This window comes from Triplophysa rosa, linkage group LG11 (assembly GCF_024868665.1).
Source record: "Triplophysa rosa linkage group LG11, Trosa_1v2, whole genome shotgun sequence".
In the NCBI taxonomy this organism is placed as follows: domain Eukaryota; kingdom Metazoa; phylum Chordata; class Actinopteri; order Cypriniformes; family Nemacheilidae; genus Triplophysa; species Triplophysa rosa.
This window is the reverse complement of record NC_079900.1, coordinates 16,038,072-16,057,296: the sequence shown is the minus strand read 5'-3', so window position 1 is coordinate 16,057,296 and position 19,225 is coordinate 16,038,072. Positions and strand designations below refer to the sequence as shown.

At 43.7% G+C, this 19,225-nt stretch overlaps 1 protein-coding gene across 2 annotated transcripts in view; it reads right to left on the bottom strand.

The window, feature by feature from the left end:
* Positions 1 to 17,558, bottom strand: part of cacna1ha (calcium channel, voltage-dependent, T type, alpha 1H subunit a) — a 96,763-nt gene extending 79,205 nt beyond the window's left edge. Inside the window, exons 1-2 of one of the 2 annotated variants that reach the window (XM_057345017.1) lie at positions 17,219 to 17,558; positions 16,559 to 16,892 (exon numbers count right to left, since the gene is read on the bottom strand). In XM_057345017.1, coding sequence (XP_057201000.1) covers positions 16,559 to 16,868 — 310 coding nt within the window. In that variant the 5' untranslated portion in view covers positions 16,869 to 16,892; positions 17,219 to 17,558. The remainder of the gene's footprint in view (positions 1 to 16,558; positions 16,893 to 17,218) is intronic. The other variant, XM_057345018.1, reaches the window with a different exon arrangement.
* Between the last annotated feature and the right edge of the window lie 1,667 nt (positions 17,559 to 19,225).

Here is a 19,225-nt window from a genome sequence, read left to right as displayed (position 1 = left end):
CCTTGCCATTTCATCATTTTTCCACACATTTGGCCTTTATATCATACAGAGAAACTCCAGCAACTGCCAAACATCCAAACATTTGTTTTTACACAGATCTATCTGCCGGGTCCTTCCACGAATACCTCAAACACTGTTTTTCCTCTTCACCATGAAGAATGTCCGCTGCGATACCTTGACAGGAGTACCGAGAAGAATCCATAAAGCCCGCAATCCAGGGCCCAGTTGCATAAACTTAGACTAAGTCTTAACAAATAGTCTCACTGACTAGCAATTAGTTTGGGCTAATCAGTCTTACTTTTCATATTTCAATAAACCCAATCTACCTTTTTATGTAACTGATTTAAAGAAGTTATGACCAGTCTTGAAGAAAAAAATGAGACGACTAACTTCTAAGACAAGTCTAAGCAGTTTATGCAACCGGCCCCAGGACTATCAGGTAGAGCTGTAATTGGGCCTTAAAAGTTAGGCCCGACAGGGTCCGAGCCCGACAGAATTCGGCCCGAGCCCGACAAGTACATTTTGATTGACTGCTTTTTAAAAGGCCGAACCCGTTTACAGCCCGACATTAGGCTATTCAAATGTGCGCACGCACACAGCTTTTGTCAAGAATGAGTCATTTATACATGTTTTAACATAATTTATTAATGACTGACGTAGGCTATAGGCCACTTGGAAGTTGGAACAAAGAAATAAAATAAGTCCTCTGTAACATCGTAACATCTCACATATCCCACTGGCTCATTGTTCTCATTATGCACATGGTCAAAACTTTTCCTCACCTCAGACTTTGCTTTAGTTGCTGGTGCAACCAAAATGTAATCGCCAGAGGCAAGCCTCCGTTTCACCTCCTCAGCATCCATTTTCGCATCTTCTCGCACTAATCGGAACGCATCACATGACCGCTCATTTACCGCGCAAGCCCGAGCCCGGCCCGAGCCCATGTAAAATGATAGAAATTAAGCCCGAACCCGACCAAAACCGTCGGATCACGTCGGGTCCGGGCAAAGATCTTCAGCTCTACTATCAGGGGCTCTGGGCTGGTATCCAGCCATCATCGCAACCATGAATCAATCATTCAAGCATCTCATTATTTTTAAAGGTTTCAATTACAAAGTAATCAAACTGAGAAGAGTCCATTCAAAAGTGTGTAAAGAAACATTATCTTAATTGTGTTACCTTTCAAAATACCTCCCAGCACACAACCTAACGCTTCAATGTGTTTTCACTCCTGTCCATGTAAGACAATACAAATCTATAAACACTTGCCCCTACCAGAGAAATTCTTCATGGCGAAAATTAACAATCTGTAACTCACAGGATATAAACACAGCGGGAATGTTCCTGTGTTCTCTCATAGAGTTTCATAAGTTTCGAGCTCTGGCCCTGAGCTGACTCCTCTCAATTATGTAAGTCTAAACCCAGCATGACATGCTCTCTAAACTTTGAGAGAACTCTTGAGAAGAACGTGAATAAGGTGATCTTAAATTGATCTTAAATCGCAAACAGCATATGAGGACGCGTCATATTTTACAGCCCGTGTGAACATTTCATGCGTGCAAAGCATCATGGGAATGTTACCGTTCCATTTTAGCAGCGTGAGTGTAGGTCTGCCGGCACAGGTGGCTCTATTTGGACAGTCCTTATGGGCCGCTGCCAAAGTGCTTGGGCGAGGAATGCTTACAAACAGTAACACTATGCTTAGCGCAGACAAAGGAATGTGGCATTTAGATTAGAGGAAGATTTATTTTCTAATACCATAGCATTATACATTTATAACACAGTAGCATGCTCTGATAATTTACCTAATTAGGAATTGAATCCTGTCGGTCATACAAACATCCAGCCGGGCGCGATGAGAAACAACAAACACCCTTGTGTAAATACAGCGTTAATGCTGAGCAACTGCAAAACAAGCAGATTGAGCCGCTGAAGCCCCCGGGTGGTCTCGCTCTAAACCTAGTGAATAACTCAAGAGGGCCATCAAGAAAGGGTGCCAACTGAGGATTGTCCATCTGCTACCTGTGTGGCCTCTGTGAGCCTGTGCGACTCTTCAAAGTCAACCTCCATCAAATTCACGCATCACAGGGCTCCAAAGCGTCTCCCATATGTCATTAACCTGTGTAATTACGAATAGGCCTTACAAGTGCTATTTATAACTAACCTCAACTTCATACTCTCAGTCTCCACCCATGGCAGGTGGAGATGATGGACAACAGACAGAGATAGTTCCACTAATAGCACGGAGGAGCACTGGGAGGTACAGTGAGTACACCCTCAAATATGAGCAAATATGACAGCTGCATTAAAATAGCTCTAACTGCCACGGGACATTTTGTTACTTGCACTGCAAAGCTGAATCATGAGATGTCTTCGCAGGAAATTTCCTTTGTATCGCTTATAATCATGCTAACAAACATCCACGTGTACTGTACTGTAAGTAAGTGATATAATAATGTAGAGCAGGGATACCTTTCACTGACACCAAACCAAAATTATGATACTGAATGTTATTTTGCATTACCATTCATTTATTAAAGTGGACATTATTATCATGAGTCACTATTAAAGGTCCAATGTGTAATTTTTTGGAGGATCTCTTGACAGAAATGCAATATAATATACATAACTATGTCTTCAGAGGTGTATAAAGACCTTTCAGAAAGAAACGTTATGTTTTTATTACATTAGAATGAGCTATTTCTATCTACATACACTGCGGGTCCCCTTACATGGAATTCACCATGTTGTTTCTACAGTAGCCATAAACGGACAAACTGCTCCACAGAGTGCGTTTTGTAATTATGTTATCTCCTCCGGTAAAGAAGTGAAAACGTGACAACATCAAAGCCCTGTGTCAGCCATCGTAGAACTTCGAAAGGGAGCAGTGGAGTGAGCCGTTGGTTGCAATTTGCGACCTCACCACTAGATGCCCCTAAATTTCAATTAATTCTGCAATAGAAAAAACAGATAAATCGCTTTCTTTCTTCTTTAATAAGATGCCGCAAATCAATTCTGACAGTTAAAGGGGTAATCACATAGAAACCTAACCTAACGTATTTATTTCTAAATGAAATCCAGATGAGATATTTAACAAAAGCGGGGTCATTTGCAGTCTTTGTGTGGTGGAATTTAACTACCATCAAAACATAATATCATCCATCGCTCATAAGACCCATCCACACCAATTGACCGTACTACTTTGTATTCTTTCCTTTAAAAGGAAAAAAAATGTGTGATTAATCACATTTAGCTATTTAAACCTACTGTAATAACAGCTCTGACACTTTCAATCCTATTCCCTGTTTCATAGGTTCAACAAAAGCAAAATCAGAAACCTTCCCAAGCACCCCCTTAAATCCACTGAAGTACCGCCTGTGTTACTCGTAGCGCTGATTGAGAGTGACTGATGTTGAGAGAATCTATGCTGAAATAAAACACAGCCATTTCTGATATCACCTTCAAAGCATAACAAGCACAGACGCACGGCTGTGAGGTGCAGATTGAAATATTCTCCCACCTTGCATATAATAGCAGATCATTAACTTAGGTTGTCTCTCCGTGCTAAACAAAGAAACGGGCGGCACGAGGTCATCACAGGAAGTGTTGGCACTGGACTGACTTCAGGGCTGTGAAGTGGAACAAACAAGATCAGGGCATAGTGCGTAGGTGTCCTGTCAGATATGCTAATGTATGCTGTTTGGAATCTGGCAATTTGGCGATACCTCACCCTGCCTAATACATCAGCACTCTTCTCTACGGATAAGACAACTGAACCGCTACCTCGTCAAACATACTGTATATGTAAAAGCAAAGAGTTGAAGACACTTCAGCTACAATATGCCATTTACTGTACAATTGCTGGTTGCTTTTTAGGCCGTTTCAAAAGCTTTTATACGAGTGCAACATGGCGGATCGAGCTGCCGAATGCAAGCGCTTTCATACAGTAATAATAAACCTCCATCTGGCCTACTGAGAAGGGTAATGAGTATTAACAGTTTTTTCATCATTGACATTAGCTTATGCACTTTTAAATGGCAACTTAAACACCATGGAGTAACAAAAGTCACAAGTCTCTCTGTGGGGAAGCTGGTGTACTTAGTTTTCACATCAGGTAAGCCAAACTACCTAGAATTCTGATCAAAAATGCTAGTGATGGTTCACCCAAAAATGAAAAACCTGTCATCACCCTCTTGTCATTTCAAACATGTATGGCTTTCTTTGTTCTGCACAACACAAAAGAAGATATTTTAAAGAATGCTGGTAACAACGGCGGTACCCATTGACTTGCATTGGTTTTGTGTTCGTACAACATGTTCGGTTACCAACATTCTTCAAAATATCTTCTTTGTGTTCTGCAGAACAAAGCAAGTCATACATGTTTGAAATGACAAGAGGGTGAGTAAATGATGACAGAATTGTCATTTTGGGGTGAACTATCCCTTTAAGAAGCTGAATATTTGACTGATTTCAGTGAAGCAGGGTGAATTATTTGCATAGTCAAATACTAAAGCAATAAGCCCAAGAAGCAGTGGGTTACAGTGCATTTTATAACGTCTCGGTTACGTTTGTAACCTCGGTTCCCTGATGGAGGGAACGAGACGTTGTGTCGAACCGACAGATGGGGTTCGTCCCTGAGAACCAATCGTTTCCGACTGCTTAGAAAAGGCCAATGAAAATTGGCAAATGAAATTTGCATGCCGGACTCCGCCCCGGACATGCCTCATTCATTCACCTTAGTTCTGAGGAGCCTGAGACCTCTCACGACTGCTGCAGAGGACAGCACGTGTTGTGGCAAGAGGACACAACGTCTCGTTCCCTCCATCAGGGAACCGAGGTTACAAACGTAACCGAGACGTTCCCTTTCTGTCGGTCTCTCGACGTTGTGTCGAACCGACAGATGGGGTTCCAATGGAAAACGCCATAACACTGTGCCCTGTCACAATCTCAACGAAGCGACGGTGACTGGCCTGGGCGTGTCAGCCGTGAGCGCTACCGCGAAATTGTAACCTACCAGTGGGTAGGTAGGGGGTCCCAGAGCTTTCTTGAAAGGTGGGAAGGCCCCTACCTTCGGCCTCACAGGCGGCGGCCTTGTTTCTCTAACAGCGAGAAGCCGCCCGGAACCGTAAGGCACTGGGTAAGCGCTACTTCCTCAAGTGGGGGATGCGCTACAGAGACCACTTCCTACCGCAGGGAGGAGAATAGTGGAGATACCAACATGGTCTCACCGATGGGGAAGAACTCATGGGAAGAAAGTGCGGCTGAAGAGAAAACCGCGAGGTGGAGGTCCACCTGGGGAGGTCATGGGTTACCAAGGTGGGAACCAGCATGAGGATACATCAGACGGAACCGCCCTACTGGGGAGTTGCAACGTCTGGTAGCACTAGGTCCGGTTAGAGCTATGCTGCGAATAACTCAGGTGATACCCGGCCTAAGGGGCAGGGCTGCTCTGCCCAGCCCGCCCCAGGGGGTGCTTGCTTAGTGATGGATGGAGTGCCTGTTCTTCGCCCAGTGGGGAAAGAATGGAGGCTGAAACGGTATACTGACCCACTCGAGAGAGGGGGAAAAGAACCGAACAGGCGTACACCCTACCAGTTGCCGGTCCTACATGTGGCCATGCAGGACGCGGGCTGACACCGGCTCTACGCGGAGGTTGTAAAACCTCGCGAAGGTGTTGGGTGTAGCCCAACCCGCAGCTCTGCAAATGTCTGCGAGAGAGGCCCCCCGTGCCAAGGCCCAAGAGGAGGCAACACCCCGGGTGGAGTGGGCCCTCACTCCTAGGGGGCACGGGCGATTTAGGGATTGGTAAGCTGCCTTGACAGCGTCCACAATCCAGTGGGCCAACCTCTGCTTGGAGACAGCTCTCCCCTGTTGCTGACCTCCGAAACAGACAAAGAGCTGATCCGAGCTCCTGAAACTCTGTGTGCGGTCTAAGTAGAGGCGCAGCGCGCGTACTGGACACAACACGGACGGGGTTGGGTCTTCCTCCCCAGTGGGGAGCGCCTGTAAGTTCACCACCTGGTCCCGAAAGGGAGCGGTGGGAACCTTGGGCACGTAGCCGGGCCGAGGTCTCAGGATAACGTGAGAATCCCTGGGTCCGAATTCTAGGCAGTCAGGGGACACGGAGAAAGCCTGTAGATCCCCTACCCTCTTGATGGAGGCGAGCGCCAAAAGGAGAACCATCTTCATCGTAAGATGAGGAAGAGAGGCATCCCCTAGGGGCTCGAAGGGGGGCCTGGCGAGACCTGACAGGGCTACATCCAGGTCCCAAGAGGGTATGGAGTGCGGACGAGGCGGGTTACGCCTCCTCGCACCCCTTAGGAATCTAATGACCAGGTCGTGCTGCCCTAGAGACTTCCCAGCAACTGAGTAGATGAGCAGCAATGGCGGCTACATACACTTTCAGTGTGGAGGGGGAGAGGTTAGTCTCGAGTCTCTCTTGTAGGAAGGACAGCACGGACCCGATCGCACAACTCCGTGGGTCTTCTCCTCGAGAAGCACACCAGGTCGAGAAGAGGCGCAACTTGTAGGCGTACAGTCACCTAGTGGCAGGTGCCCTAGCCTGAGAAATGGTAGCTACCACCGCCGGGGGCAGACCACTCAGGATCTCCTCGTCCCGTCCAGGGGCCAGACATGGAGGTTCCAGAGGTCTGGCCTGGGATGCCATAACGTGCCCTTCCCCTGGGAAAGCAGGTCCTTCGCCAGGGGAATCGGCCAGGGGGGAGCTGTCGTCAAGAGCATTAGCTCCGAGAACCAAGTCCGGTCGGCCAGTGTGGCGCAACGAGTAACACTTGATGCTCCTCTTCCCTGACCTTGCACAGGGTCTGTGCAATGAGGCTCACTGGGGGGAAGGCATACTTCCGCTTGTCCCACGGCCAGCTGTGCGCTAGGGCATCCGTGCCGAGGGGTCCCTCGGTCAGAGAGTACCAAAGCGGGCAATGGGTGGTTTCGAGGGAGTCAAACAGGTCCACCTGGGCCTGCCCGAACTGCACCCAAATGAGCTGGACTGCGCGGGGGTGGAGTCGCCACTCTCCGCGAGGCGTAGACTGACGAGAGAGCGCGTCGGCTGTCTGGTTCAGGTCGCCTGGGATATACGTGGCACGCAGGGAGCGGATCACCTGCTGACTCCACCGGAGGAGGTGTCGGGTAAGTCGTGTTAACTGCAGTGAGCGAACGCCTCCCTGACGATTGATATACACTTGATATACACTACTGCAGTAGTGCTGTCCAACCGGACCAGCATGTGCTTGCCCTGTGCAAGTAGCACAGCCCACAACTCTAGGCAATTGATATGCCAGCGCAGGCGGGGGCCCGTCCAAAGCCCCGACACTGCGTGCCCGTTGCACACTGCACCCCAACCCTGCAGGGAGGTGTCTGTTGTCACCACGACATGCCTCGTAACCTGCCCTAGGGGTACCCCTGCCCGAAGGAAGGCCATGGAAGACCATGGGGTTAGGGTGTGTCGGCAGTGAGGCGTAATCACCATCTGCCTGCTGCCGGTGTGCCACGCTCCCCAAGGAACTCGACTCAGGAGCCAGTGTTGAAGCGGCCTCATGTGCATCAACCTGAGGGGTATCACCGCCGCCGAGGATGCCATGTGTCCCAGGAGCCTCTGAAATAGTTTCAGGGGAACCGCCGACTGCGTGAAATGATCCAGGCAGTTCAACACCGACTGGGCGCGTACTGCGGACAGTCGCGCTGTCATGGTGACAGAGTTGAGTTCCATACCAAGATAGAGGATGCTCTGCACAGGGGAGAGCATGCTCTTCTCTCGGTTGACCTGTAGTCCCAATCGATCTAGGTGCCAGAGCACTAGGTCCCTGTGTGCACACAACAGATCTTGCGAGTGAGCCAAGATAAGCCAGTCGTCGAGATAGTTGAGTACCCGCACACCTCTCTCCCTGAGGGGAGAGAGGGCGGCCTCCACGATCTTCGAAAAGACTCGTGGAGACAGAGACAGACCCTCGAAAGCGAACCGTAGGAACGGGCGATGACGAGGGAGAATCGAGACATGAAAGTACGCGTCCTTCAGGTCGATTGCCATGAACCAATCCTGACATCTGACGGATGCCGGGATGCGCTTCTGCGTGAGCATCCTGAACGGCAGCTTGTGCAGGTGTCTGTTCAGGGTACGCAGATCTAGGATGGGGCGCACCCCCCCGCCTTTTTTGGGGACGATGAAGTAAGGGCTGTAAAACCCCTTGGAGATCTCGGCTAAGGGGACGGACTCTATCGCACCCTTCGCCAGAAGGCTCGAACACCTCTGGAACCGCCGAGACACCCAGGGGAAGTCGCTGCAGGAAGGGACAGTCCGCTGCACCACGTCGTAGAACCGGCAATGTGAAGCTTTTGCTAAGCAGCAAGAGAAGATCTTCATAACCGAAGGCTCCGAAGAACAAAAGGTGAATGAATGATGCACGCCGTCTCTTTTTTATACCCGGATGTCCGGGGCGGAGTCCGGCATGCAAATTTCATTTGCCAATTTTCATTGGCCTTTTCTAAGCAGTCGGAAACGATTGGTTCTCAGGGACGAACCCCATCTGTCGGTTCGACACAACGTCGAGAGACCGACAGAAAGGGAACTAGCGGTTACAAAATGCACTTGTAACCCACTGCTTCGCAGGACTTATTGCTTTTATAAAACGCTTATTTCATGTGTGTAGCAAGGTATCATAAAATAAAGTAAATAAAGTGATATTTAGGGTATGTAATGTGGTCAGCAGTTATAAATCAGTTATAAATTATATTTTATAACGGCTTAGAACTCGGCTCAACCAATCAGAATCAAGGACCAGAACTGACCGTTTATAAAGTATGTTTCACACTGGGAGCCTCAATAAACTTCCAAGGGGGCATCAAGAGAACAAGCACTAAAATAAGCTAAAACAAGTAACAGTAAATATATTTTTTGACGTTTGGTTATTTTAATGAGAAAATCACATTTTATTTTGTCATGCCAAGCTCTAGAATGTTTCATTTGGTGGAAATTGGGGGAGCCTTCAAAATAATTTTAAAAGGTTGAGATCTACTACACTAAAGCAACATTTGAGGTACAACCTTTCAGTTATTATCCCAGATCTCTAACCACAAGGCCACACCAACAGCACATCAGACAGTGTGACTATATACCCACCTCTGACAGACATATTCATCATATTATCACAAAAACTGATATTACACACTTACACACTTTCTTTTGACCCCCAAGGATTTCAGATTTGAAGAGTCTGCCACAATTTATTGTTTCTCCCGCGGCACAAAAAACCACAGGAGAAATCGACGGGAATAAAACTGCTCCAAATGGAATTTTCATTTTCCATTTCCCAGCCCAATCCCCCATTACCCCCATCTCAACACCATCTCATATCCCATATCATTAATAATTTATGATATTGACTCAGCAAAGCCCATGCTTTTGGGATGAAGGGGTGCTGTACTTTCTCCTGAGGTGTGAGGCATGAGCTCGTCTGTTGCCAGGCAACCAGGTAGTACCTAGTAAGTGCTTCTCCTCCGAGAAATCCCCTCGTACTATAATGCAGTGAGAGTCCAAAGTGCGGCCCCTTACACCCCTCTCCATGCACACACCTTTTATAAAGCTACAGAATACACAGAAACACAAAGTTTTAACTGTAGTATGAGGCCTCTGATCTCACTTGTCAGTTTTTTGTCAACGTTTCATTTTAAATGAAATCTAAATGTGGAACTAATGCAGTTTTGCTGTCATGCAGCACAATTCACTGCTGTGCAGAAAACATGCTTTATAATAAGCCCAATATAAACTGATGGTCCACATTGCCATGACAACCTCAGTGTGGCGGACAAAGACCTTGCCTTTAGCACTGGGTTTTGCGATGCGGTTTTTATTTATTCATCAGTTTCTGCTTTCATCGCACACAGAGAATGCAGAGCACGAACTCATATGATTGACAGCTGAGCAGGAGCTTTAGCTCACATAAAACAGCGGGACTGGTAGAGGCAGGTGTGAAAGGTGTGGAACAGCGCCCGACAAAGAACATTTATTGTTTGTCATCATATCTGACCATGAAATCACTGGGTCTTATATAATATAGGCAAGCCAAAACAAAAATTGTGATGTGATGTATTGAGACAAAAATGTTTTCTGTCACAAGGAATCACATTTGAATTTCTAACCCCCCTAAAGGATGTACTTGAATAAGACAGGTTGAATGAGCACCCACGCAAACTATTATTCCATATAAGCGACGCAGTAATGGTTAATCATTTAATTCCGGTATAAATGACATCAGATGTACAGATATTTCATCAGCATGGGTCTTTTTTTACATTTGCCTCTTTGAACTCACATACAGTATCTCTGGCAGTGGATTTTCTGGCGCACAATAAAATTCCCCTGACTTGAAAACACACAGAGGCATCTTTAAAATTTCATCTAGTTTTCGTAAGCTTGACACGAGAAGACTCAAGTTCACGTCATGTTTGCGAAGCCAAGATCATTTATGAGATATCTTGCTAAATAAAAGAAGGCACTCTCCATTATCCAGGCAGAAATTCAAAAACAAACAAAGATGGCTAAAAAATGTGACAGCAAATCTAACCCAGATCAAAATTTAACCACCTCAAGCCAGTCAGAACTTTAAGAATGAGTGCATTTAACATCTGCTGAACGTGACACAGAAAACCGTTCAGAAGCCCTGGCCTCCTGTGACCGTGTCTGACTGTCATTCTCAATGCAACATTTCAGACCTGTATCAACACCTGATCCTCAGCTTTTAGCACACTGTCATTTGTGTGTGTGTTTGTGGTCTAAAATCACAAAGTGCGAGAAGGCAGCTGAATCAACACAATAGTGAAACATCTCCATCAGGGGGTAGGCGAGCTAAACAGCACGCCGGGATTTGGGAGCTGATGCTTCTGTAGTGGCTCTTGTCACGGCTGACAACATAAACAGCAATAGCGACCAAAATACAGATACAGCCTCTCAGACGACAATGTTGAAGTGCTACTGAGAACACGCAAAAGATGCTTTGGTTTGCTTTCCATTTTCACAGATGGGAATTTTTTTCCCATGCCTTTGCATAAAAATATCCGTCTCTTAAATGCAGCGGTTCCCAGCTGGCTGCCACTCTCCGGGGAGCTTCATTGTGACCTAAACAGCTGCCTCCCACCAGCCACTCAAATACCATCCTTTCTGTTCTCACCTCACATAAACACTTCACAGAGCCAGGTGGATTTGAGGTTTGCCAGAGGGATTCGTCCACGGCAGCCCTCGAAATCGATGGCCACTTATTTTTTTCAATAGAGGGTATGCATTGACATCACATTCCCACGTGAACATGACAGGACACGCCCTGGGACACGCTCCCCTGGGTGGCAAAACTCCCAGCAAAATAGCTGAGAAGAATAGGAGAAGCAAAGAATCCGGGACTAAAACATGCAATTATTTGCTGAACTAACAAGGAGCTGGACTCGACGGTGATCCTTACGACTTCTCTACAATTTACAAAGGAATCAGGTGTTCCTGGACACTGACATGTAATTGTAAGTGTTTTGCCACTCACGGGTGCGCGCTCCGGCATGCTCACATGGTGTTCACGTGGTAAAGTGATGACACGTCCATACCCTCTATTATGCCCTTTGCTCCTCTGTATTTTGTTTAAAACCATCAGTTGAGAATAAATCACACGAGTCTATAGCACCACATCTTACATGACCAAATCAATAACCGCTGAGATCAACAACACCTCGGAGACTGTGGGATATGAATTGGACGCTGTTGGGTGAATGAGCAAAGACTGTTTTGAGTCAAACGACTGTGCGGTGTTAGGGGACTTGTTGAACGTATGGGGGTCTAAAAGTTTGACAACACATACTGTATAAGGTACACAAGGGATTAAACCAAGATACGACACAAAATGAAGAAAAATCTTTAGGATTGTACACTGTTTACATGAGTAAATTTGTCACAGGAATACAAATTCTGTCATCATTTACTCACCCTGTTGTCATTTTAAACATGTTAGATTTTCTTTCTTCTGCAAAACACAAATGAAGATATTTTGAAAAATGTTGATAACCAAAAAGCTTTGGTCCCCATTGACTTCTATTGTATGGACACAAAACCAATGCAAGTCAATGGGGACCAACGGTTTTCTCTGTTACCAAATGTTTAAAAATATCTTCTTTTGTGTTCTGCAGTCATTCAAGTTTGAAATGACAAGAGGGCATGTCAATAATGACAGACTTTTCATTTTGAAGGTGAACAATACCTTATGTTAACTTTTTGTGTACAGATTTTTTTGCATCAAATTGTCTTGTACAAACAATGCTCTGAGCTTGTGTTCAAGTCTATTCTGTCTATTAAACTAAATTGTTAGTTGTAAATTGTGTAAACTAAAAATCTGTTTTTTACTTTTCAATCAAGTTGATGTGCAAACAATATACATAAATACATACGTATTTAATTGATCAAAAATAGAAAAGAATGTTAATACAAGTAGTATCACATGTGTTCTCAGACTTTTAGACCCCTCACGTGAATGCATTTCATAAAACCGCAACATTCAAAGCAAAACCTAAATGTGTTTTCAGAGTCTGCAAGAATGACTTTGGTAAGATGAAAAAAACCTGCACAAGAATCAATTTGAAAAACTGTTGCTAAGATACACTTTTCCCTACACAGTAAATGTCTCTGTCAATAAAGAAGTCACTCTAAATCACTGAGGATTGACTGATATTCTAACAGGCAGCATTTTCCCAGCAGTCTAAAGATAAAAACATTGTCCATCTTGACCCCAACAATAAAAAACAGTTTGTTTTGGGGCACAGGCTGCCACCTGCTGTAAGTCTAAACCACAAATCCAAATCATATCTGTCGGGGATTTTGCCTTGAATAGAAATTTTCTATAAAACTTGAGACGCATTATCACTATCCAACACGGGCACCGAGCGCCATAAAAATGCCAGCCAGAGCTTTTACCACCCCTGAGGATCAGTACGACAGTTTAAACACACATCAACATTTACAGTCGCAACTTTACCCGTGAAGCTTGTGTGCCGCAGATTCAAAACAGCTCATAAATTAGTTTCACATATACACGCCTGTCCTTTAAAGACGTAAAGCTGCAGTGCCTTTGTCATTCTTGTGTATCTGAAGTCATAAAATAGCAGGAGGATGACAGCAGATAAGATGGAGATTTGTACAGGCCTTGTTAGTTCCACGTCATTGCCTTAAACACTCTGTGAGCTGCAGGCCTGAGGATATACAGAAATCCAGCTGAACTGAAATTAATCCTCAAACATTTCTCTAATCAGTGTGCTTTGGCTGTGACTGACTCCTTTCTCTCCATATGCCCCAGACCAATGAATCATTCAGCCGAATATCTGCATTCATTCCTATAGCTAAACTTAGACTTCCCAAGCACTTCTATTCTATTATCAGCTCTTTTCTGCAGTCTCATATAGGAAATGATTTTGTAGACTAATGTATTTTGTACCACCAAAACATTTAATTGTCAATCTCTAAGGATTTCTTCCAAAGTTATTATTCCAATGATCATAGAAAATGTCATTATTGTATTATATTACATTAAATAAGTTACAATACATGAAAATACCGAAGACAACAATCATCCTATCATTTCGGAAGTTTTAGGCTGGAGCGTTAAATGTCCTTTGAAATGATTACAGCGTACATCTGGTAATACAACATCCTCATGGAAGCGTGTTCAACCGCTGACACACTATCTCCAAACCTCTGCTCTGAATAAATCCATTAAAAACAATGGAGATGTAATGCATACATCAGAGGTGGACCTATGACTTGTTCGTGTCATACAAAAATGAAGCCACATGCATTTGTGTGTCTGTGTAATGCCCTGTGTGGGATTTCAAAAATAAGAATATGCTGAGAGTCCGCAATCTCTCTGTCTGTCTCTCACCCGTTCTCTGCATCGCAGAGCAGACTGCCAGCGCAGACTTGCTTTGTTTCTGTGCGATGCACAACCCATGACCTATCCCACAGTGCCAAGCCTCGCCGTAAACCGAATGATCCACACTGTAAACACATGCCTCCATTTAATGGTTAGAAGGTGCGCTGAACGCAGCTAAGACCTGTTTCACGACAGCTGTTTGCTTTTTCACATAATAAATTTAACAGACACAGTTTTGTTGCATTGGTAATTTGCACCACGTGTGGTTTTGAGTAAATTCTGGGATTATTTAAATCACAACAATATTAACTCTCTCCATAACATTTATATTTCCACATAAGCACGGAAGCTGCGCTAAGATGCGTAATTCCAAACTCTACCTCTTTCCAAAAATATTACCATCTTTACTAAAGACCTTCCCCTTCGTGACAGGTAAAGTCAGCGCACACACACATTGGTCCAGGTGTACATCTCTACGGGAACCTCTCATGGTGCTCCAACGTGAGCATTGCACATAAGATCAGGAGCAAAATTCACATCCATTTTCCCGTGCCTCCTCTAACCTCTCTGTTCTACAGATACAAAATTAGAAGAACTGCTCTTGCAATACAGATTGCAACTGCAAACATTTGATGTGTGAATAAAACGATAAAAGTCTTTCCTTCTCACCCAATAAAAAATGTTGATGTGTGATAGTTTACCCAAAAATGACAATTCTGTCATCATTGACTCACCCTCGTGTCATTTCAAGCCTGTATGACTTTCTTCCTTGCGGCGAACATTTACGAAGATATTTTGAAGAATGTTGGTAACCGAACAACAGCGATACCCATTCACTTTTACTGTATAGACACACAACCAATGCAAGTCAATAGGGATCACCGTTGTTTGATTACCAACATTCTTCAAACTATATTCTATTGTGTTCTGCAGAAGAAATAAATCATACAGGTTTGAAATGACAAGAGGTGGGGAAATTATGACAGAATTGTCATTTTTGGGTGAACTATCCCTTTAAGTACAAAAGAAAGTGACCTATGCTGGATTAAAGTTAAAGGCAGTCATTTGTTTGTAAATAATAATAATAGTATGGGTCATGTTTAATTAATGCATCTTCTAAGCGATTTATAGGAAATCAGTTGGCAGCTTTTCCTAAAGCGACATGACAAATAAACAAACACACACACACAATCGTAGTTTAGCCATTGATAGCTACAATACGTCATAGTGCCAATTAATCATCACCTCAGTAAACAAGTGTTATGGCCTTGCAACACGTGCTTGAAAGCTCATGTGACTAATCAAAATAAAGATGATACATCCTTTCGTCTGATAAACGTGTGTGTTAGAATTTTTTATTTTACAAAACTGATAATCTTGTTTTAATGCATGCCATATCAGACTTGTTCAATTTTAAATAGCAGAGAGAATGAGAGGTAGGATAAAATGTAAATGACCGTATATTATAAATATTTATCAAATGAATAACTAGCCGTTTTAAAATTTCAATTTTCTCTTCCTGCTTTGATGGCGAGTAAGAAATGGCTGATGCTTTCAACATTTCAATTTTGGTTGTTCAAGAAATTCATCTAAATAATCAGCAGAATGATGCATCTGGCCATTTCTCTAATGTGTTCCACAGAACTGCACAGTGCATAGATCCTCGTGGTGATTATGATAATGATAGCAAGAGACAATTGAGCAATATATGCTGCCAATATACTGTATGCTGAAAGTGCCACACATGTGAAGACTCGCATGAAGAAGACTTTACAGAAATGTAAATTGCACATTAAAGTAAGTACATGTCAAACGATACGTACTGCAGTGAGGTTTCCCATCTCCAAAGAGTGTCCAAGCACATTCATTATGCAGCCGTCAATCAAAAGTTAATGATATGCACACCCCAAACAACACTGGGGCCATTACGCATGTATATTTAAACCTAACAACCCAAATAAAATACCATTTCACAAAGCGCAATTTGCCTGATGGCTAACCAACATAAGGCATAAAATGGAGGAAACTGCAACACATACTAAATGAGGCTACCAAGGCCACTTCATCAAAAAGATCTACGAATCATAAGCATGCTGTTTAATCTTATCTCCATCTAGATCATACAGTAATATCTACAAAGTGCCAGGCTGCATTGCATTGCTGTGTTTTACTTCTGAAGACACTGAGCAGAGATCTGCAGCCGCCCCCTACAGCTAATGAAGCTATTTATAAAGTAGTGCTCTTAATTGCAACACTGCCAAGAGGACGCGTCTTTGGGAAGCTTACACCATTGGGAGAAGGAGATCAGCTCTTATTTGTTGAAGTTTCCTGTCAAAATACATGCAGGAAGCAGCCTGCTGCCACGGCAACCAGCCATCCATTCAGCATACACCTACAGATTTTAATTGACACTGAAGTATTATGTCAGCTTCTGAAAAAAATAATGAAGTCTGAGAGGTCTTTGATGCTTGTTAATAAACCTTAGAGAGGCCAAAATGTGTATTTTGCAACCTTTGTCAGGCTACTGTAGGTTTAAATTTATATATGATTATGATTTTTGTGATTAAAGCCATGGTCGTCAGCATAGCTAAAACCCCTTGAAACTGAATCCTTAAAGCAAAAAAAGCAAGGACTGTGCAAAGGATATGGGTTGCAAACCATCCTTAGACACCAGCTCCGTGGACGAGTGGTCTGTTTGATGCAGAAGAACACCACGGGCGCGAGCGCTGGATAGGGAGGCTGCTCCTCCTCATCAGAGACCAAATCCGGAGTGGGGTCCCGGGCCCCGGACCCCTGTCCCTGAGAGCTCTCATGTACGGGGATCCATGTGCTGCTTTTTTCCTCCTCATCGCCGATCTCTTCACCGTGACCAGGCGCCCGGTACAGGGCTGAGATGGGAACTCTTACCTCGTCTCTCTCCAAGTAATGAAAGTGTTCTCTCCCCTCGCCATCAGTCATGATAAAGCGCCTGACAATGGTATCCTACGTTTAAAAAATAAGAATAACAGAGGGTGGATGGATGTATTGTTGAAAATTAGGCGTTTTGTCGAGGCTTTGTGAAAAGATGAGCGCTTGTCAAACGTATTTAATAGATTTATCTCAATTGTATTAAAAAAAAGTGAATATAAGGTGAAGTTGCGTTTAATAAACAGTTTAAAGATTATTTCTAGCTAAAGAAAATTTGCGCAAACCTGCCGTGAACAATGGTCTTAAGAGTGTGCAGTATTAGCTATTATTTTTCCACACAAAAAGCGCGCTGTGACAAAAATGTATTTTAATCACAACTTAGGCGAAAATAAATAAGTTACCTTATAGATAAGGAATTGGAGGTTCCCATAAGCATCTCCTTTACTTTCAGTGTACCGCGGAAAAATCCGTTCTGGTAAGACACTGATACTCGCTGAGATCCATTTGTTTCTTTCAGATGCAGTTTCTATCCCTTTGCGATGCGCAAGTCCTTTAATTTTCTCCAGAATTAAAAGCTTTTCTGTGATATATTCCAAAACATGTCAGAACCTCTCAAACGCGAACCAGGAAAAGCCATTATCCAAGGAAAAAACTGCAAAAAGGGTTTGGCGCATCTATGTTGCTCGGGATTCTCCCTTGATGTGACACGCCAAACTTCTAGTGAGCAGGAGCGCGAGCACGTGACGCTTCCTCTGAAACATGGATTCACAACGGCTTTTGGACCGCATCACTTTAGATGTGATACTTTTTGTCATTGCTATGAAGACTTAATATCCTTAGACATGCTCAAAACATGCGCGTATTGGTGTCTGTTTTTCCCCGTTACGCTCACTGGTATGATCATTTCTCGTTTTATCAAAAGTTCCGTCATGTGTTGCACTGCCACTGAAAAGAACACAGAAATTAAAGGTTTAAAATTAGGCTATATGTTAACTTTTTATTATAGTATTTTCTGACCGGACAAAAGTGTATTCAATACCAAAGTAAATGATGTTACGTTTAAAATCAATTCCTCTATATCCATCTTATGGTGCCAAGACATAAGGGAACTCCTCTGATTAAACAAGCATTAGCAAAATCATCATTTCAGTAACACATTAATGGTATACTAAATGGAAATAACACTACCACAAATTTACATTGATTTTGTAACTGAAACTAATTGCAAATATTGAATATATTTCATTATAGATTAGGCTATTACTGGACTGGATGAGGATTGTGTCATTTTAAATGAATCTCATGCGAATTGGATTTAGTTCGCCAGATAGGACACCACAAGCATTCCTACGAGTTAAAAAGGCTTACAAGTACATTTTCTGTCTATTTACACCCTATGTTATTAAAAATCAGTGGATGCTTTTCCCTTGCTCCAAATAATAAGCATTTGCTTCAGTATGAATCAATATTGTCTCCAAAAGGTTGGACATTGTAACCCCAATTTGTGCAACACATTTTTTACATTGTTTCCATGGTACCAGAGAGTGTCTGCAAATAATTAAAAAACCTCCAATTGATCAATTATTTCTTAGAGATAATCAATACTCTGCTCTTGGGAAATGACTTTTTAAGTTTGGGGTGAGCATGTGGTCCCCACTGATAGCAGCACTGGGGTTTGGCTGGATTTAGAGTGCACATGTGCTGCACAACAGCAGTGAAATATATATGATCTGAATGTATTATTGAGAGGCAGTGGGTGAGCCTACATGCTTTCCTTCCACGCTCAAGTTATCTTGTAAATGAGCACAGCAAAACATCATTCAAAAAAAGACCTCACAAATATCACAAAAGCCCTGCTACTGCGGAAATGTATTGATATCAGAAGCTGGAAGAAATAGTACGCAGATGCATGACTGTTCCAACATCAGATGCGGTTCGTAATGTAGAAGAGTTAACGTCGATAGAGGCTAATAACTCTGAGCCGCATCTAACTCTACGCAATCAATGCATTAATTGAAGATAATGCAGCATCTTTAAAGATAAACGATCAATCAACAAGTGCAGAAACAGGTGTGTGTCTTAAATTACACTGGAATGGATTTGATGATTGTTGGGGCCAAGGGGTTTGAACAACTTGGTAGGCATCCAACAGTTGTGCTGTGTCAACTAAACCGACTCCAATATCTGTGGCAAGAGATTCAGAGATATGCACTCACAGATAGGGAAAATGCAAGCGGCAGTATCGACGTGTCAATCATCCTCGGGGTGGTAAATCTGTCCTGCCCCCACTGTTCCTCAATTCCCTTCCTGCTATGATTGTTTGAGTCCCGACCACTGTATTTTTGCATTTGTACGTTGAAATAGGATTTTATGTTGTTTTATGTTTGTTCTTTTTTAACTGCTTTTGC